This window comes from Chinchilla lanigera, unplaced genomic scaffold, assembly GCF_000276665.1.
Source record: "Chinchilla lanigera isolate Chin_1 unplaced genomic scaffold, ChiLan1.0 scaffold00009, whole genome shotgun sequence".
Taxonomy (NCBI): domain Eukaryota; kingdom Metazoa; phylum Chordata; class Mammalia; order Rodentia; family Chinchillidae; genus Chinchilla; species Chinchilla lanigera.
Genome location: NW_004955410.1, coordinates 24,619,689 through 24,641,994, shown reverse-complemented (window position 1 = coordinate 24,641,994; position 22,306 = coordinate 24,619,689). Strand labels below are relative to the sequence as shown.

Sequence of the window (22,306 nt, the reverse complement as noted above, 5' to 3'; positions counted from 1 at the left end):
CATGATGGCTCACACCTTAGTGGGAGGCTGAGGCAGAAGTTCCCAGCCTAGGCAACTTAGAGACTCAGCAAGATCTTGTCTCAAAACAAAATAAAACATTTTAAAAGGGTTGGAATGTAGCCCAGTGCAAAGGGCTTGGGTTAAACCCCTAGTATCACCATCATGACAAGGGTGGGGGAGGAGAGGGAGAAGATTGTAATGTTTTAATAAATACATGTTGTTTTGCTCATGTGACGCTAAAGGTGCCAGTCTATAGGCTCTCTTGAAATTACACTTTCACCTTGCTCAGAGATTCCCCAACTCAGTGTATTTGCCACTTTCTCAAAGATTTCTTAAATCATTAGCATATTAGTGGTATATTTCAAAACTTAAACTGTTATCTTTTGTTTTGAACTTTTACCGTATAAGCAAATATCTGTTTGAATGCACCTTTATTTCTCAAAAGGATCCACAAATGTTACTCTTTGGGATTTGGAGATTTTATTCAGCAACAATGATACGACTACCCACCTATAGGATGTATAAAAGGATGAAACCATGAAACTAGTCAATAATTACATCAGGAGCAGGTTTAGTGTAGGGATGGAAGTCAGGAGTCAAGGTCATGGGAGGAATTATTATTAGTGGTGAAGGCCAAGGCTGTGTAGGAAGGAAGGCAGCTCTTACCTCCTCTACTGTGTGTGAGAAAGCATGATCTGCCACTATCTAGAACTGTCCTTTTGATTCCACAGTTCCACCTATCAGAATGCCTGAGGTTCAATCAATAGTTCAGGTACATTTAAAGAAAACTTTCAGAACTTGGCCATCAGATTATTGAACAGAATGAAAAATAAATGTGTGTGCTTGTGGACATGTCCACATGTGTATAATTTACACATACAATTTATATACTTGATGTTCATGCATATAATTTATTGAACACCTATATGACAGACTCTATCATATTTCAAATCACTGCATTCTTCACTCAAATGTATTTTAAGCAACTGAAGTGACCTGCTCTCATTCCTTCTACTTGGCGCATGATAAAATATATTACTGTGGGAAGAATTGCTGCTGGGCTGTTGAAAACTTCAGGTATAAAGCGGGTTAGGATAGCCCCCAACTGCGATGGGCCTTGCTGCACACAGGTTTCCTACCTACCAGAGAACCCGAATCTTCCGTCACTGAGCGGCTTCATGCTTCCTTTTCTCCCTGATTTACACTGTGCCATCTGAACAGGGTGAGGAGAGCGTTCAGACTTGGGTTCGCATCCCTGTGTCTCTTCCCTACAGCTGGTGCCTTCCGGCAAGTCTCTTAGGGGCTGTGAGCCCACGAGTTCCCATGGGGGTAGCCACCTCTTTGTCACCATGGCATCCCCACTGTGCTAGGAACCACCTGCATGCATTGTTTTTATCTCTCTAAAATGGAGATAGGAGTTTGTCGTGAGGCTGAAATACAGGAATATGAAAAACACTGCAAAGACTGACAGTGAAGCTCATTGCTAGATAGTTGCCTAGCGAACACGAGACCCTGGGCTTGATCCACAATACCAGAAAACACGCATGCACGCACACACACGCACATGTGCACGTTCCTGACACCTATAAGGAAGTGTGACGTGAGAGGACCACGCTGCCTTGGGCAAGTAACTCTCCTGCACCCTATGTTCTTTTTCCTGTAATAACATTGAGAGTGAACACTTAGCACTTCAGACACACCGGCCTCTCTTCTGAACTTTCTGTTCCTGTACTTAAACCTCCCAACTAACCCTGCAAGCTGGGTTGCAGGGTTACCATCATTTCACAGATGAGCTGAAAGGGAGAGGTGGAGAGTCTGGGTTTCACACCGAGGCAGCCTGGCTCCTGCATGCTTGCTCTTAACCACTCAGCAAACTTCTTTTCTAAATAATGTCTATGAAATGAGGATAATTGTCGGGTGGTTGTACACAGCAAATGACTGCCTGTGAAGCCGTTAGGACACTGCCCAGTACATAGTAAGCGTGGTTACTCTCTGTCGGTTGTTGTCAGTGTCATCGTGATCGCTAACACAGCAGGGCCGGATTGCTGCTCTCGGCCCTTCCAGTGTTAGCACAAACGAAACGTTCCAGACTCTCTATTCTTTATATAGGACTAAAGGATTAAAGAATCCTTGTCAAAAAGTAGCTCAGTTTTCCCAGTTTCTAATGAGATCTTTGATAAGTAGTTTCAAACTTATCGAACTTGGAAATTCTTTCATTCAGTTGGTGATTGACCACAGGATTCAGTTATTATTTTCATAGCATCCTACTCCTCATTTGGTTTTCTTGGGGTCTGTTTGTTTTGTTTTGCTTTTTGTTTGTTTGAGATAGGGTCTCACTATATAGTGCAGGCTGCCTTGAACCCACTTATATAGCCCAGGCTGGCCTCCAACTCACAGCGATCCTCCTGCCTCAGCCTCCCAAGTGCTGGGATTACAGTTATGCGCCACCACGCCCAGCATCCTATCCCTCATTTGAATCAATCATTTTAATATTAGGTGGTGATAATGATAAATTATACCACATGATTGACAAATATTTGAAAATTTATTGCCAGCCAAAGTGTACTTCATGTGTACATGTGCGTGTTCTGTACACTAAGCTATACCCCGTACCTGCTTTAATTTTTTATTTTGAGACAGGTTTTCATTCAGTTGTCCAAGTGGACTCAAAATTGCTGTCATCCTGCCTCAGCCTCCCTGATTGTTGAACTCATAGGCATGCACTACCACGCCTGACCCAACATGTACTTTTTTTTTTTTAATCCCCAAGAAAGCTGTAATCTGAGGCTGTTATAGCAAAAGATAATCTTTCAAAATCCTTTATTTTGGAATTTACTACTTTCCTTACTCTCCATGTGCACTGTAATTCTATAAGGATAATACATTAACAAAGTGTTTGAGGAAAATAATCTCTGTATGCTCCATGGGACTGGTTTTGCCTCCTCCTGTGGTCTCAGCATGCTCGGGCAGGATGAAGCTTCTTGAGGATTGTACCAGATGGGTCTGTGAAACCAGGCTGTGGCTACCACAGTGACTCCGCAGAGGAGGGAGGCTCGCTGGGCTTCCCCCGCCTCCCTGGCCAGTGAGGGGCAAGGAGTCACTGAGTGGTGTTTAACGCTGCCTGTTGCCCGCCCGCATCTGAGGCCTGACTGCCACACTTGCTCACTGTGGTGCTTTGTAGTCCTACAAAGGGTGTAGTTTTCTGTCCTAACCACAGACAGATTTTTTCATAGTTTTCTTTTTTCCCTGAAAGAGTTTGAGAAGATAAATATTTACTGCCCTAAAATTATCTTAAAAAACAAAAAAACAAAAAACATGATGAGGACTATAAATTAGGTACTGCAAACATGTACCGAAAAAAGGAAGGGATCATGAGACAGAGGGAGGGGGAGAGAGAGAAGGGCAAGGAGGTGAAAAAAGAATTGAGATGCATTATGGCCGGGAGTGGTAAACGCACGCCTGTGATCCTGACACTCAAGAGGCTGAGGCAGGAGAATTGCTGCAAGTTCGAGGCCAGCCTGAGCTACAAAGTGAGTTCAAGACCATCCTGAACTGCGTAGTGAAACCCTGTCTCAAAAAGACAAAAAAAATGCATTATGTACATGTACCGCTTCCACACAAGGAATGAAAACAGTATGTACTATACACATGCACTAATAGAAATACAAAAAGTAAGATAAAATTGTGACCCATCTCCTGAATTTTCCTAAGAAGAATTATTAATATTTTCTGCTTTGGAAATAGACACATAACATACAGCTCAGTAATATAACATATTACCCTAACCCGGTGTTTTATTCTGTCATTTTTATTTTCAGTAGCAAAAACTAAAATTTTATTTAGTGCATTCTTCCTCGGGGCTTAATTTTTAATGGGACAAATACATTATGTAGTAATCAGTAAGAATTTATCTGAAGGCCTTGAATTTGTGTTGAGCAGCCTCTGTGTTATTTAAAGAGCATTCCGTTACTGCGAATGTGATCTCTTGAAAGATGGACTCTCTCTTCCTGGTTTTCCTTTTCTGATAGCAATTTTTGCATATTTTGCTGAGATGTTTTAGAAAAAATGATTCTTAAAATTAAGATATTGCATTCAATCTTTTCAGACTTGTAATTGTGCTGTTTCACCTTTGTCACAGAAAAATTGCTCATTTATCATCCGTGTGTTCCTTTCCAAGGGAGTCCTGTCCACATTTCATCTTTACAACTGAGGGAACGAGCCCCGCATCTTGTGACTCCATTTGTAAAGAAACAGACTTTTCCATTCACATCTGCAACGTTTCCCTTCTCAGATACTGGAAAGCATATGAATAGCTTTAATTACACATTACAGAGATTTTTTTCACAACAGATCTTAAAATAAGACTCTGAAGTAATTCTTCTGATGGCTACATGTTCATCTTTTATCTTTTATGACTTCATAGTGTCAGGTAAACTGTTTATAATTACTTTCACATAGATAAATTAAATAGACTAAGACTGTGAAAGCCTAGATCAAGGGCTGCTAGCTGACATAAAGCTCCCAAAGTATATTATTAAATTCATGGATTTCTTGAATTAAATGACTAAATTATGGTGCTGTGAAAGGGACCCCAGAGAACATCTGGTTTAGTGTAGTATTTCCGGAGAACACTGCCTTACGAACTATCTAGGATGTGCGAGCGTCTCTTAGGCTGAAAGTTCTCCCAAACCTGTTTTGGTGGTAGTTTTATAGGAAGGGCTATAGGATTCATTGTCTCCTGGGAAAGAACTCAAAAAAAAAAAAAAAAAAAAAAAAAAACCACCAAAAAATTAGGCAGAAACCAGAAAGTTAAGACGGCAGTATTTCTTCTTTAAGTAGAAGATGTGAAGTAAATACAAAATAATTGACCTAAAACCCATTTTGTATTTAAAATACATATTAGATTTGTGCACCCAAGTATCTTGTTCAAATAAATATTTTTCCTCCTGGAAGAAAAGGCTTTATTTAGGATCCTAATCATGAGGGGAAGAATATTTAGAGTTCTTTACAAATTTGTGTTCATACTGAAACAAAATAATAGCTAAGTCCCCTTACATTTCCTCTCTTCAGTCCCAGCCTTTTATCACTGATGCGTTTATCAATTGTTTATATGCAGGACCTGTGGCCAGTAGGTAAAAGTGTCTCCAAGTCAGAACTGGAGGAAGCTCAGCCTCGTCGCCTTGGAGGCTGTGTGGTGAGGGAGGAGGTCCAGGCTTCACTCTGTGCCCACCTAGAAATGGGCCCTGCCTGGCCCTCGCTCTGCTCGTACCCTCTCTCATCGGGGACCATACTGGGTGGCAGAGAGGGAGATGGGCTAGTTTGTCATAGCGCTGACTAAGCCAGCAGGACCCAAGGTGGGAGGGTCTTGGCATCCTCCCTCCAGGAGCAGGATGGTGTCTTCAGCACTGCGAAGATGACATGGAAGGAGAGGAAAGAAATCTTAGACTTAGGCATAATGAATTCTCCAGATAACAGAAACTAATTCCTTTAATATGTGTGATCAACATTCATGGTGAATAATTAAATTTTAAAAATTGACTACTGTAACAATTACGTTGCAGTTAATCCACCTCAGTATACTCGTCTTGCTTCAAACACACTTAGCATTTTTTGCCACCTTCTGAAGCAGTTCTGGGAGTCCTGTTTCATGGGTATCTGTATGAGGTGTGGTAATAAACGCAGGGAGTGCTGCTGCCAAGCGCCACGCTAGGGAAAGGCAGGCTCATAAAAGCATTACTGTGTGTCCTCATCCACCTTAGTCACCAGATCTGGCACTGTGTGACTTCTGCCACTTCCCCAAAGTCAAAATGACCCTGAAAGATAAATGTTTTGAAATGATTCGGGACATCGAGGCACCCATGACAGTGCAGCTAATGACATGAAAGAGAACTTGCAGAAATGCTTTGGAAAGGGGATGGTGGGATATGTGTGTTCAAGGTGAGAAGTATAGGGGAGGGCTTAATGGCAATGTGTCCTTTATTGTAATAAGCTTTCAAGATTTAAACTTCCACCATATTTTTTATCATACCCTGTATAATGTTTAAAGAATGTTGAAATAACCCCTGGGTTTTTTGCCTTTCTAGTTTAAAGGAGGGTACTTAACACCATGACTCCCTTTTACCCCCTCTGGTATTGATTGAGAGAGCTCTTCATACATTTTACATTGTCTCAGATTATGGGATCCATTAAAATCCCATAGAAGGAAGACCAAGATGGTAAAAGGATTTAAAAATAAAAATCAAGTGGACCCCAAATGATACTTAATAATCTGTTTGTGTTTTTGTTTTGTTCGTGCTGGGATCAAACCCAGGACTTCACACATGCATACTAGATAACCGCTCTACCACTGAGCTACACCCTGCTCAATAACCTCACCCCACTGTCCTCTTCTCTTAGGCCAGGCTGAAATCACAGCCTCCTGCCTGTCTCTGGAATCAGTGCTCTCTGTAGCCAAGCTCATTCATTTGCTTATGGTTTCTTGCTGCTCTTGGGCTCCAGCTGCAGAGCTGAGGCTTTGTGGCGGAGACCCCAGGCTCACAAAACCTAGACTATTTACTACGTGGCCCTTTATAGAAAAGGTTTGTCCGCACTTAGAGCTTCAGTGACCATGCCATCATGGTCTTTTCTCATCTCTCCCTCTTCTTGTCCTCTCCATCTTTACTCTCCACCAGTAACTGGACTTTTCAGTCTCCTGGGAAATAGAAGCCTTCAGAAAAGAATTTCCCCTTCCACCTGTACTTAACCTTTCCTCCTGTCCCAGTGGATGAAATATTTACCTTTATATTTCTGTCTGAGGACAGATCTTTATCTTCTCTTTCCTACTCAAGAAAATTACTCTTGAAAATGTGCTCTCTCCTTCCTGCATCATCTAATTTCCCTTTTTACTGCAGATAAATACACTAGCATGCTCCTTATCGCAACACCAGCAAGCACGCCAAGAACCTCTCCTCACCATTGCCCTTCCGCCAGGGCCTGTCTGTTGAATGCGTACTAAAGAAGCTTTCGTTCCTACACCCCAGAGTAAAGTGGCTCTTTTCCAAGTCATGGATTACTTCTGATAAATTCAATATCAATTATTTTGAGCCATCTTATTTGATACTTGAGCAGTGTTTATTAAGTTTTCCCACTTCCTCCTCCCTGAAATACCTTCACTGCTGTCCACATTCTCCTTAGGAGCTTCTCCTCCTTAGTCTCCTGATTATGCCTCATCTTGCCAAATTGTAAACATTAACGCCACTCCCGGATTTACGTTGTGAAACTAGAGTGGTACCAATGACCCCTGAGTTGTGTGTCTGGCCTGGGCTTCTTTGAACCTCACCCTGCTAACCCAGCATCCCAACTGAGGTATCCAGCGGACAGCAGCAATGCCAGACCTACTCTCCCACTTTTTCAGTCCCAGTAAATAACCATCCTTCCAGTTGTTCAGGCCAAATAGTTTAGAAACTCAAACCAAGATCTGCTGGCCTTGCCTTAGAAATGTATCCAGATCCCAACCACTTATTATATCTCCACCGCTACCACGAGTTCTCACACCACCTCTGTGTGGAAACCAGTCCCCTAGCGTCACTTGCTGCTTCCCACCCTCCCCAGGACACATAATGATCCTAGGAAATGTTAACCAAGTTATGCTAGTGATCTGTCCAGGGCATCCCACAGGCTTTTGAGCTGGCACAGGAAAAAATTCAAGCCCTTTACACAGCCTATAAGGAAACTTCTGTGACCTGGTCCTGTTCCTCCCTGCAGAGCCCACATTACTCTTCCTCACTGCTTGCTTTAGTTCTTCCCTCATATGCCATCTTACTAAAGAACCCTTCCCTGACGTTCCTGTCATTAATGGCTGCAGCCATTTCTCTGTCCCCTCACTCCGATGTCTCCCTTTCTGTCCCACATTACCACACGATGTTCCCAGTGACATGTATTAACTCTGCCCTCTATTTAGTGGAAGTTCCCTGATGAAGGGACTTTGGTGCTTTTTTCTCTGTTTGTTATTCTCATCTGTAATCTCATCATCTGTAGTGTGTTGCTGCTCAAAATCTGCTGAATGAATAAATCATTTTGAGAAGCAGGGATATACATCTAAAGATTTGAAAAGGAAATTATAGATATTTTTATTTAAGTATTAGAAAAATTGTCACATTTGAACAAGTCTAGTTTCAATTGCTTTAAAACACAAAACTTCTCCCCAAAATTCAAAGACCCAATACAAAAGTGGGTATCTGAGATGAACACACATTTCTCAAATAAAGAAATACAAACAGGAAATAAACACATGAGAAAATGTTCAACATCATTAGTCATTCAAGAAACGCAAATTAAAACAACATTCAGATTTCATCTCACCCCAGTAAGAATGGCTAGCATTAAGAAATCAACCAATAACAAATGCTGACAAGGCTGTGAAGAAATAGGAACTCTTCTCCACTGCTGGTGGGAATGCAGACTGGTGAAACCACTGTGGAAATCAGTCTGGAGATTCCTCAGCAAACTAGGTCTAGAGGTCCCATTCAATCCACCTATTCCCCTTCTGGGTATTTTCCCAGAGGATCTGATAGCATCATATCACAGCGATATATGTACACCCACATTTACAGCGGCGCAATTTGTAATAGCTAAATCAAGGAAGCAACCCAAATGCCCATCCACTGAGGAATGAATAAAAAAATGTGGTATTTTTATATAATGGAATATTACTCAGCTATAAAGAAAAATAATCTCAAGGCTTTTATAGGAAAATGGACATAACTGAAGGCCATACTCATAAGTGAAATAAATCAGACCTGCATGTCTAAACACCGTATTATCTCACTACTGTAAGAACCTGAAAGAGTTAATAAAAACTCGGAGGTACAATAGACATTGTGAAAGGGAAGGAAACTGCTTAAAAGGAAAGAACAACTGGGATGAGGGAAAAGAGAAAAGAAAGAAGGGGAAAAAAAATACATATATATATGTATACACAGGATAGCTAGCATTGTTGTACTACTGACTTTCACTGCTCTATTGAAAGGAACAGTTAATGGTTAAGTGTATGATCAGTCTTACATGTCTATATTTGTTTATCTGAATATCCAAATTGAGGGTGTGTAATATAACAACCGTTGTTAATTTCCTGTCACCTTGTCTGAGATTCTGTATTGCTTGTATGGTTTTTGTGTTATTTTCTAAATGTATGTGTGTTTATTAAGATGTTTTCATTCTTTTATCTCTAAAATAAAAAGAAAACAAAGTTAAAAAAAAAAACCCACAAAACTTATACTCATGAGTTGACATTAAATAGTTTCAAGCTGGGTGTAGTGGCTCATGCCTCTAATCCCAGCACTTGGGAGGCTGAGGCAGGAGGATCTGTATGAGTTGGAGGCCAGTCTGGGCTACACAAGTAAGTTCAAGGCCAGCCTGAAGTACATAGCAAGACTCTGCATCAAAAAAAAAAAAAAAAAAAGTTTCAGAGTAGTGTTTCATGGGATACAGGACTTTCCAACAGTCTGGCTATCTAGCAGTGTGCAGGCTGACTTAAGATAAACTGAGATCGGTGTCCAAAGACACTTCAGAAAGGAACTGGAAAAACCACTTGTGAGGAATGCTGTAAAAATAAATCTCTGACCTTGGTGGAGTCCTATTGCTATCTTCCGGGAGTCTGATTTGGGCTATTCAAGGATTGTGTTTGTTTCTTTCCAACTTGGAGAAAGCACTAGAAAAAGAGATGTCCCTACTCTTGGGAATAAAAGTTTTAGTCATGTCTTTGCATAATTGGTTCCCTTTCTTTCATGCCCACTCAGCAACATGGGCATCTTCAGCATGCACTATTGAGACCATGAAGCTTGGATCACATGCAAGCCCCTTCCCTATATTTGTTCATTCTGCTATGCTCAAATTCTGCAGGTTGTGTTGGTTAAAATAAGGATTCTATAGTCCCAACTGCTCCGGCCAAGTACAACTTCAGATTTACTTACTAGATCATGCCCTGGTATGTCAGTATGAACCATTTTGGAAAAGATTTAAACAGAAATAATTTATAATTTGTGTGTTGGAATTAGCATGTTTTTTTCTATTCCCATGTCCTAGATTCACTTCCGTCATCATCATTGTTCCTTAGATTTCTTGACCTAATAAAAAATATTATGTTTCTTGGATTATTTCCAAACCCCAATAAATGAAATTCTGAAGTTTCTTTGTCTAATTTCTTATTTTTAATAAAAATTTCACCATTTTCCATGTAGCACTGGAGAGGGTTTTTTTTCTTACCTCATAGTAATTTTCCAGTTGTGAAAATAAAATTATAATCTTGTTAACTGTGTATTTGCCTGTGGAATGATGTGGTAGAGTTCAACAATTGGGAGGTTTTAAACTGTTATTTTTAAGACTCTGTATCACTTTGGCCTTTTTGCCAGAGTGGTTCCTGGCTAACTTTCCCATGAATTTTTAACCTCTTGCTAGGCTTTGCTTATGTAACAGGAAACAGGCTGTCAGGAACAAACAAATAGCGGCATATCAGGCACACACATAGTAGCAAATGATTTAGTTTGTCCTTCGCTCTCTTAACGTAGACTGATCTCAACTTTAAGTCTTTAGGCGTAGTATCTCTCGGTTAAAACAATGCAATTTCAACTTTAGGAATACAGAATATTTTATGAAGACCATGATTTAATCCAGTCCATGGGAGAAAAAAATGAGCTTCTAATAGGGTGAACTTGGCAGTGGTGCCATGTCCTGGGACTGCGGATTTAAGTATATCTTTGCCTTTTCTCCAACTCTCAAGGCTGGGGTGATGTGCAAGCTTCAAGAGAGAGATGACATTGGACGCATTGAACTGGTCCAGAAGCTGGCAAGAGAAAACTGTCAGTTTTTGCAGACAGACAAAAAAGAACTGGAGAAGTCTGAACACGTAAGTGCTTTTCCTCTTGGGGATGCAGGTTTAAAAAGTGGAAAATATTTCTGCCTGGTTGTTATGTTTGAAAGAAAGAATATTATTTTAAATTCTCTAGGTTTGGGGTCTTTATTCACTAAAAAGCATCTTCCTTAGTAAGAATGATGGTTGCTTGTAGCTCTAAGTTAGTAGTTTATGACATTGGATTATAAAAGAATTCGTCTTTAAAGTAAGGTAGTAGCAATAGAATACATTTAAGCAGATGTGAATATATGTCCATTCTGATCCTGATTTGACACTTTCCAAGTTCAACTATAGAAGTTCTGTTTCATTAGATAGTTTAGAGAATATGGAGTTTGAAAGAATAGTCCAGTGTACTTTTATGTTTGGTGTGGGGGTGGAGGTAGTTGCCAAACAAATGTATCTCAAGTCACTAGAAATAGATAAGAACAGAAGAGATTATGGGTGCTCTCACCAAGTAGGAGGGTCAGAGTGAGATTTCTTGTGTCTTTTAAACACTGTGTTCCAACAAGAGTGACATTGTGTAGATGCAGGGGAAGCTGGAGGAAAAGATGTTCTGCTTGGTCCCCTGAAAGCAGTTATTCAGCTTGAGGCTTAGAACTGAGAATGCTGCCCTCACCCTGAGAAGACAATGCAGCCACTTTCTTCTGCTGCGCATTGTAGCCTGCTGACTTCGTTGTTTGTCAGACTTTACCCCCAGTGCACACAATCCAGCATTGCTCGGGAAGGGGAACATTCCTCTGTGCTTGTAAACATGTCTTTCTCTGACTTTATTTTTTCCTTGGAATTTTCTTTTAAACCCATTTCAAAGGGAAAAAGTTGCTTTGTGTTTTTTTCTGCCCCAAGTCCATCAATACAAATGACAGGGTTTTATTGAACAGGAGAGGAGATGACATGTTCAAGGCTGCTGGCTGTTTAGTTTAGGAACACAGCACATCCCTAATTGTGTGGCCTCGAATTGGAACACTTAGTGTCTCAAGGGGGAGAATAATTAGGCAATTTCAAGGCTTTGTGATTGAACTATTTCAGGGGCTTAGCGTTGACTTTATAAGTTGGAAGTCTCAGATGCTTTTGCTTTGATAGGTACCATAGGAAAGGTTAGGGCCTTGTTTAAGTTGTTAAAAGTACCCTAAAGTTTTACTGTATCAGAGACTGACTGCTAACCTGTCATGATCTTAGGATATTTAAGTGTCCTACTGTATAGATTAATTTCTCAGAACAATAGTCTTTTTGATTTATTATACTTAGAAGGGCAACAATTTCATATGGCTTATTTTATTGATTTCAGGATACACATTGCCATATATCATGGTATCTCTGAAATCAGGGTGCACCTTAACCACTGATAATATGAAAATGTTATGGTAGATACTGTAAACATTTTTCTTTCATAGGGATCCCTTAAATGAATCTTAAAATTGCTGCAGATTAGAAGTACTAAGTCAGTGAAAACTCAAGGTAGAGCAAGATCTTTAGAAATTAAACATTAGATTATCACTTTGCCAAAGTTAATCATCAGCATTAGACCACAAAGAATTTTACACTTATTAACAGTACACCTGTGTTGCCTTTGTTTTATACCTACTTCAGTCCAGAATATTATAAACAGTTACAGGAATGAGATTATAATAACCTCCAAATATGTAACTATATAAAATCTGAACATGGTGCTGATCACTCTGAAGGCTTTCAGGATGAGACAGAAATTTAGTAGTTGATTTGCAGTTTTACTTATGATTATTTGCTCTGTTAACTTCAAACCTTCACTTTAGGTTTGTAAAATACAAGATTAAGGGTATTTTTTCCTTCTTGCATGATTGTTGTATGGTGGATACATTAACAGCTCTGAAATGTTTGTACTTCTGAGGGGGAGGATGCTTTCTTTTTTTTTTTTTTTTTTTTTTTTTTTTCTTTATAGACTTTTCCATGAAGCTTAAAGTAAGGAAAGGAATACGAAGGATCTCACTTTCTTTGTGATAAATGTAAACTCACATTCTGTGGTCTCCCTTCTGCTGGATGATACTGTTTGAAACAATCATTTCTCAGTGATGCTCCACTTAATGAATTATTCAACACATTTTCCCACAAGAGTTTATTAAAAATACAGGCTGTATGTTATTTTAATCTCTCACATCCTGGGCATTTGCAGTAGCCATACTTTTGCTCGTCATTAAGTTCCTGGTGTGCAGGACACTGGTGTAGCATTTTTGTTTTTCTTTTCAGTGGCAGTGATCTGCTCTTACTCCTGGAAGCTCAATTGTGACACACACCATGTAGAGAGGAAACTGCAGTTTACTAATGTAAACCTTGGTCTTCCCTTTCCTCTTCTTGTTTTAACAATGATGACCAAACCCTGGAGTTACATACAGAGTTGGTTTTTTTTTTTATGATTTTTAAATGTTTCACCTACCACATCTACCTCATCTGTCATGGCTTGGTCAAAGTTAGCTAAGTAGGCAATGATGAAATTTAAGTTAGTATCCAAGTTGCCAGCTGACTTACTCTTTTTTACTATACTACATTGCTTCTCCAGTTCTGAAATGCCATATCTCTTTTTATACCTACGCACCAAAATGAAAAAGTTACAAGGAAGTACTGCTGTGCTGGGAATGACTGAGTCTGACAGAACAAAGCCTATGTTGCTGTTACGTCTTGTCACAAATTCAAGTGGATTAGGCCTTTTTGAGTAGGAATTTCTGATATTTTCTCAAACTGGAAATTGCCGTAATTATAAATGGGTGCAATTAAAGAAATGTTTTGCTCTGTGGTTGTGCCAAGGTGTTTCTGAATTTTTTTTTAAAAAAGGTAAATGTGTAATTATTACAGGTTCCTCAGGAAGCACTTAGTTTTGCTATTTTCCATTGAGTAGCTAGAGGCAAAATTAGGCAGCATTCATTCCTACGTGTTGAAAATTGTTGTGTGACAGCTTAAAGAAAAAGGGCGGAAATGGCATGTGTCTTCCAAACATTCTGATGTGAAGGTTAAGGATTAGTTATCAGTGCTTTCAAGAAATTGCCTCTTGTGTAGGCATTATATTTCCTGGTGTTAATTCCATGATTATATAGGTAGATGAAGGGGCCTGTGCTACCAACTGGGGACTTCTGTTCTTGACCCTGGAGGATGATGACCAAGGTGGAAGAGAAGGGCAGGGCAGGGCAGGGAAGAGCATTTTAGTGAGAGAAACCAGCAGGAAGACATAATGAGCTATTGGGTGATTCATAGGGAATGGGAAAGGGCAGGCTGGAAGAAGCTAACATTCAGTTGTGAAAGACCCAGTAAACCACCCTGAGGAGTTCAGGCCTGCCTTTCTGGCCATGGAAAGCCATCAAAGCAGGGAAGTGGCACAGTCAGATGTGGGCTCTGTCAGCTCTCTCTGGCACTAGATTAGAGGAAACATTGAGTAAGGAAGAGGGAAGTGTTGGAGAGAACCTTAGAAAGCTATTACAGTGAGCCAGGTGAGAAGTATTAGCCTGAACCAGGCAGGGACTGTGGAGACCAAGAAGGTGGTATGTGCTGAGGTCCACAGAGCCTTTTCAGCTGGCTGGCTTCGATGAGTGGCAAGGGGCAGGTGTATGCACTAGTTTATATTACAGAACTTGGGGATTTTGCTTTGGGTCTCTTTGGTACAGGATAGACATCGGAAAATTCTCTTCACCGCTAGAGTGGTTGGCTACCTTTGCCAGAGAAATGGAGGAGTCATTGACCTTGCTTTCATGTCCTGTAGCATATTTCAAGTATCTGAGATCTTAATATTTATCTCATTAATGAATTGTTAATTGGAAGTTCTAGCTGACAGTGTGAAGGCTACATTACATTTCATTTCACACCAATCCGTTTGAAATATTTTAAGCAGAGAGGATCTCTGTGTGCCCCAATTAACTGGCTTGTTTGGCCAAAGCTTTGGCATTTTCTGCAGTGCTGTGTGGGCCTTCTTCAGAAGTGACTGTGACTTTAGGGTTACGCTCTTGAACTATGTGGTCTGAGTTGGTGTGATGAATATTGTTATTCCAGAATACTCTCCATCATTCATTCATTCACTAAAATGTATTTAAATTAATGGTGCAGAAGATTTAGAATAACCATGGTGGCTCCTACTTCTTAAGATACGAAGTCTGGTTATGGGAATTTTGTTAAAATGAGTAACAAAGACACAAGGAGACTATGGTAAGCATACAGGAAAGACACATGGGAGCAAGAAGAAGAATTTACAGCAGGAGAAACAGGAGTTTCTGTAATGGCAGAAGTAGAATTTGACCTAGACTCTGGAGTAGGCTTTGAGTTGGATTTAAACAATTTTAATGGGGAAAAAAAAAACTGAGGAAAACATTCTGAGTGGAAAGAATTATATTAAAGAAATGAGTAGAGATGTCAAGACACAACATGTTGTGGGAAAAACTGAAGTCATTCTTTTTTTTTTTTTTTTTGGTTTTTCTCCGGTACCGGGAACCGAACTCACGACCTTGCGCTTGCCAGGCAGGTGCTTTTGCCGCTGAGCTAAATCCCCAGCCCAAAACTGAAGTCATTCTGTGCTGCCAAGTATTGTACCAAGAGTTGGGAACCAGGGAGAGGATGGTGATAATGGGGCAGAGGAAAGATTTAGAAAGACATGAGATCGAGACTCCACAGTGCAGGAATTTGAAGGCTGAGAAGTTTCACTGCATTTCAGACATAATGAGGAGCCAATATTTGGTTGTATAAAAAAAGGAAGGTGAGCTGAGGTCTTTGTGACACACATGATATTACTTGACTCTGACCGGGTAGAAGGCCGAGGCTGAGGAGTGATGGGACAGAGCTGGGTAGAGAGCAAACTTGCTTCCACAGTGCATCTTCCCTCAGCCACCATGAGTGGAGTGAGGACCCGAAAGGCTGCTGGGAAGCCGGGATGATGAGAAGCATGGTAATCCTGAGAAAGAGCGAACGAGACCAGCAGCCCAGGAGGAAGGAGACAGAATGACTGCCATGGAAGGGATGCTGTGATGGGTATGGGGAGGGAAAGCTGATACATTTGCTTAGCTCAGGTCTTAACTTAGATTTGAAAAGCCCATAAATGTTCACATTCCCAGTGCCCTTATTGAAGTATATGACTAGATGTGTATCCTGCTTCCTCGAATGTGACTGTATCATTTATCAGAAAGCTGAAACTATATTTTTCCTAAAATGTAGCTTAAGCTTTGTAGTGTATTAAATTGCAGACTGGGAATACCAACAGTAGATCCTAAATTCACTTCCTAATGCCTACTTACAGAAATGAAGAACTGTAAAGTGTATGTGAGAAACTTGTTCAGCAGTAGTTTCCCCTTGTGTGTGCCCGGGCCTCTCCCCACCCCATTTTCTTCAGTTCCTTTGTTAAGTCTGAGGACCCACCCTGCTTCCTTCCCCTTCTCTAACTCACTCATGAAATATGATGGGAAGGGGGTTTTGCAAATTCTGAAATTGAATCTTGGCATAGTCTGCTGCCTACACCAGGGTAGGGTCCCTATCACTCAGCCCCCACCGGAATTTCCCTTTCCCTGTTTCCTGCAGCCTCATCCTGGAATTCTACCTACGTCAAAGGGTTCCTTGTTTAAGCATCACTAGGGGAAAAGTGGTCTGGAGTGTTCTGGCTGCTTTACTCCTCCCCCACCCCCACCCGCACCTCAGTATTGAGGATGGGAGCCAAGGTCTGAGCGTGCTAGGCAAGCACTCTTCTCCTGAGCTACATTCGCGGGCCTTTTTATTTTGAGATGGGGTGTCCCTGAATTGTCCAGGCTGAGCTCCTCCTGCCCTGGCTTCCTAAGCAACTAGAATTACATGTGTGTACCACAGTCAGGCTACTCTTATTTAACATATTAAAAATTAGTCGCTATCTTTAATTTTTATTTTGTCTGATTTTCTTTTAAAGTACTTAAGTGCAAGGTCAAAATCTTCAGTTTGCTCTATGTGGAATACTAAAAGGAAAGATGTTTTATCATTCAGTGTTCAAACTTGTATCATGCATCTAGGTAAGTCAAATTTCAGGCAGTCTCATCACTATTTGATGTTTACTAGTAAACTGATTGAACTGAGAAACTAAAATAGAATTTTATAATGTTATTATTCTGTATTGAAAGCCAGAATTCAGATGTAATAGATAGTTCATAACTCATTAAGTTGCCCATTAGGCTTCCTTTGGCGAGTTGTCTTAGTCCATTTTTAATCAGGATTAATGTGGCCACAGAGTAACACAAAAGTAGTAGAAGATGGTTCTTGCCTCCAAGAAGTTTGCTGTCTAGCTGGGAAAAAAATTTATGCTTGGAAAACAAGGAACCATTCAAGACAGCCTTTAATGAAGTGCCTAAATAATTTCACAGGTGTTGAGAGAGCGAGAAATAAATCCGGTAACCACATTTCACAACTGCAGCCATCCGTGCTCTTTCCATTTATTCAGGAGCAAGGTTTACAAGTTTGGGTCCCTCTGTGTGCTTTTTAAATTCTAAAGGTTTTTTCCTTCAGAAAAATGGCAGCTGTACTGCCGGTGCAAGTCAGCGACGTGTGCACACTGTCTGGTGGGGCCATCTGCTCATTAGCTGTATTTTTAGGTTCTCAAAAGAACCCCATTGTAAGTCCTAACATTTTTTTAATTAGTTTCAGTGATTTTTTTTTTTAAGAGAAGAGTTTATCATTGTGCTATTTGTTTATTTTTCTGAAAATGTTCAAGTTTATTTTAAAAGGCTCAATTAAGACATGGATACTGGCTTAGTTAGTTTGATGTATCAAGACCGTGTTGTCAAAGGATTTTTTATTTCCTAAAATACAGATGCTACTCCCTGGGTTTATTAGATTCTTATTCTTATAAGATTAAAATAACAGTATCTTCTCCAGTGTTTCTGGGAAATTATTAAGGTGAATTATTGAAAACTTGGTTATTTTTCTTTGGCTTTTGTACACACACACACAGACACACACACACACAAAATGATATGTTTCACTAGCAACCATGTATATTCTTATCTCCCTCTGTGCAGGTCTGGCCTGCTTTAATTCAACAGTATTAATACCTCCAAGACGAGTGTCTGATCACGTAACACTGGAAACTTATAGGAGTTTGGTTTTATTTGGCTTTATAATGGACATTGGAAGGCAAAAAGTTACAGAAAAGATACAGATACATGTACTCTCTGTGATAACCCTGGATCACTGAGGCTTGGAGAAATAAAAAGATGGCAAGGAATAGGAAATATAGGTACCAATTTATAGTGTGCACTGGATCCTCAGGGACTTCCCTGATACATCACTGCCCTGGTGGAGCTGATGCTGTATAAGAAATTCCAAGCCTGAATCTACTGTTACCTGTGTAGTAAGCAGATGCTATGGAAGCTTCTGACAGGGACCTTACCTAGTCCAGATAGTTAGGCACACTGCCCATAAAAAGAGGAGAATCTCAGGGGCCAGAGAAGTGAGGCGACATGAGGAGGCCTGGGCATTCCAGCAGAGGAAAGAGCCGATGCGATGATTCGAGTTGCCTGATGCCAACAGGATATGGCAGTTCTAGGACCTGGGAAAGGAAAGCCAGGTGGCCGAGACACGGGGCGGGAAGATGCAGGACTCTTGGGTTAGCCAGACATGGTGTGTTTACAGCAATATCAAGCTCTTGTGAAGAATCCAAGCAAGTGAAGGAATGACGACTGCACATTGAGATTCCTCTACTACAGTGTGGGAGTGAGTTTAAAGGGGCAAAGAACAGGTCACACCCAGTCCTTTCAAAGCTCCCTGACCCTCCTTTCCTCACAGTCCTCTCTTGTTTCACATGAAGCAGTAACCAGCTCACATATTGAAGATTTGCTATGAAGCGCTCAAGTCCAAGGTCGTCGGTTCCAGTGAAAAAATACTCAGTTGCAGCTCAGTTCTAATTTATTAGCTTCATGCTGAAATACACTGTACTTCATCATTTTTCTTTAAAAAGTTGACTCAGATTCAGTCTTGGCTTAGTAGAAATGAATTTTAAGCATGTATATACCTGTGACTTGAAAACCTTTTATTAACAAGCATCACTGAGGCAGATATGTTCACTGTAAACGCAATTTCTCTGTTATGTATGTGCCTCAAATTGGTTCAGCCAAAGTTTGGTGATTTCTGAGTGATTCAGACATTTAAGTTGATAAAAATGAGGGAAAGGAATTTATAAAAGTTTTCCATGTAGAATGCAAAGAACCTTTTTTCCTTTTGCACCAAGAAGTGGGTGGAAAGGAAAAATTCCATCTGCTATCCAGCAGCCCTCAATGTTGTTTTAAAATAACAAAAATAAAAGATTGCTGAAAATATCAGAACATAACACACTGTGGGCAAGTGTACAGTACATATTTTTCTAATTAATCATGTTAAATACCTCTGTTATTTTTAATACAGCACCATGTTCTTATTTGTCATTACAAAATAAATTGCCTTTAATTTTTTAAAAACACTATTCCATTATTGAAGCAAAAATGATTATTATAGCAAAAAAATGATTATTATTGAGGGATTTACAGGTCAATGCTATAGTACTTAGGTTTTCTAGAATAGGTTTTTGTGGGTTTTCCCTCTTTCCTGATACTTTCCTCCTGTATCAAAAACTGGAGGAGTAATATATGGCATGTGTGTTCATTTATTGCGCATTTGTACATAATTGAGTGAACAAGTCTCAACAATTGTTACCTTTGTAAATTTCTTCTCTGTGTAGGTTCCAGGAATGGCTGAGTATGATTAAGCCACATTGAGTCAATAAAGAATCAGGGTTGTTCAAGATCTAAGAAACACATAGTAGGAGACGATAACAGTGATAAAAACACAGTTAAGGTGGCAGGAAAGAGCTTGGGATAGGGATTTGTAAGGAGGCTCGGGAAAACTTAATGCATCACAGGATCATATCCTGGCAATCACAAAGGGTAGAGGTGAGAGTGGACTATGTCAAGATAAAATTTTGGCCCTGCACCCTCAAAGAAAGAATGGTTCTTCATTTGGATGATTTATTAAAATTTGCATGATCTTACCTTGGCCAGGGTTTATAGAGTAGAATACTCTTTATGTTGACACCCTTGTGAATAAAGAGTTCTAATGATTCCCTAATGGTACTGTGCATGATAAAATCTAAACAATTTTATGGTTCATGGATACTATCACATTCAACCTGCTTGGGGAACTTATTGTTATTACAAATCAGGGGACTGTAACTTTTCATAGTCAGCTTGAATAGCAGGGAGTGTTCCTTTGAGAATCATAAGCATTGGAAAGAGCTTTAGATACCACGTGTCATGGTGGCTTGAGTAAAAAAACTATTTCTGGGGCGGGGGATTTAGCTCAGCGGCAAAAATGCCTGCCTGGCAAGCGCAAGGTCGTGAGTTCGGTTCCCGGTACCGGAGAAAAACCAAAAACCAAAAAACAAACAAACATACAAACAAACTATTTCTTTCATAAATTGGCACCTTCTAAGTAGGATTATAAATAGTTTCCTTTAAAATGGGCTGTAAATACTGTATAATCATTTAGTGCTGTGGAAGTTCATTAATCACAAGATACAAGTTAAAATATTTTGGTTGATAATATTCTTGTAATGAAGCAGACAACTTTTAGGCTCCGCTTTCAGGGGCAAAAAAAATCATTAATAGAAATAGCAATTACTGGAGGTCCTTTAGGTTTGTTAAAGGATGTTTTAGTTCCATCTTTTTGCTTTTAGCTCTTGGTGTTCCCAAAGTGATATTTTACAGGGCTTTGAGGCTAACATGATTGAAATGACCCTGGCCCTCAATAAAATGCTTTTGGTGAACTACTTCTCCCCTATTTATTACTAGTTGCCCCATGGGAAAATTAGCAAATGAAAGAAGGCACCACAGTTTTATCATAAAAAATAAATGGGATCGTTCAGTGCTTCTCACTAAACCCCCATTAGGCAGAGCACATATCCAAAATTATCTTGGTATTATAAAATAACACTCAGATATGTCCCGAAAAACATGGGGAACATGAGAGTAACTAAAGCCATGGAGTTAGTATTGTCCCTTCCCATGATGTGAGTGTCTGGAATTTTAAAGATGTAATTGCGTAAACCTATTGGATGGAAGATGGCAGAAACAAGAGCACGTGTGTTGTGGCCCAAGTTGGTGCTGGCTTCCACTTGGAGATTTGAGATTAAGGAATAAACCCTGTGGAACATTAAAAGGAAGGTTTGAGGCTGGGTCAGACAGAATCCTGACCAACCCTTGAAATCTAAAAGAAGAAATATTGGAACAAAAGAAGCCAGTCTGGGACTGGAGAATAGCACGGTGGTAGAGCACTTGCTGTCATGTGTAAGGCTCTAGGTTCAATGCTCAGTACTGCAGCAGCAGCAACAACAACAACAAAAGCCAATTTTATTTTAATCGCCTTTAAGGAATGTTCTTGAATGCCAGATGATTGTTTACAGAAACCTTTCGTGACTTGATGAACTATTAATTCCCATTTCAATGGTCATTTGGCAAGCACATCTGACCTTTGTCTCAGTTTTAAGTAGATCTCATGTCCGCCTCAAATCAATAAATCTAAAATTGCTGCCTATCAGTATTACTCATAATCTTGGCATACAGAGAAATAGACAGACCTGGAAAGATTTACCACACCCTGGAAAAATCCTCAGTAATAGCGATCAGAATGGCGCTAAGTTCATTCATCTGCAGATGCCTGTGCCCCTGAGCCCTACCTCCATGGTTTGCCAATGTTGCATCTTACCTCAGACTTCTACTTTGATATTCCACATCTGCGAGTGCCGTAGCGTTGGGAAGGATCTCAGTGTCAGGTATTCCATATGGGCCTAAGCCTAAGTCCTGCAATTGCTTCAGTCTATAGTAAAGCAGCCAGGAATGGTGCCTCTTCCTTCTAAATCACAGGATGATGTGGTCCAGGCATCTCAGCATGGGGGGAAGAAGAGCTGTATTGTATGAACCTGTGCACAATGCAGGGTGAAGCGAAATGCTCCTTAGCTGGAAGCTCTGAGCCACAGACAGTGGGAATTTCTATATCGGTTTTTGCCCTGATGTCTTCAGAGAAAGCCCAACATCCCTGGGGAGCAGAGCAGGTGCTTAGTGTGTCCACCGTTAGCAATTGCTTCAGAGTCTTGGGCTTGAGCACCTAGAGATGGTGAGCTATAAGGTCACATCTTCGTGAGGTATGAAGAAATCAAGTAGCTATTTAGTTTGCTGCCACCACTGGTGACCATTCAGGTACAAGACTGAGAGCTGACACTGTTGATGACCCAGATAATTTTTTTTTTGGTACTGGAAATCAAAACTCAGGACCTTGTGCTTGCCAGGCAGGCGCTGTACCATTGTGCTATATCCCTGCTGTAAGATAATTTTTAATGTTGGTACAACTTCCTTTTTTTTTAGACATAGAGCAAGTTGTTGGTGTGTGTGTGTGTGGTTGGTTTGTTTTTTTTTTTTTTTTTTTTTTTTT

At 40.2% G+C, this 22,306-nt stretch overlaps 1 protein-coding gene across 1 annotated transcript in view; it reads left to right on the top strand.

The window, feature by feature from the left end:
- The window catches only part of Rapgef5 (Rap guanine nucleotide exchange factor (GEF) 5), a 190,404-nt gene that overhangs the window by 74,157 nt on the left and 93,941 nt on the right, over positions 1-22,306 (top strand). Inside the window, exon 8 of the mRNA XM_005377379.2 lies at positions 10,757-10,882. Coding sequence (XP_005377436.1) covers positions 10,757-10,882 — 126 coding nt within the window. The remainder of the gene's footprint in view (positions 1-10,756; positions 10,883-22,306) is intronic.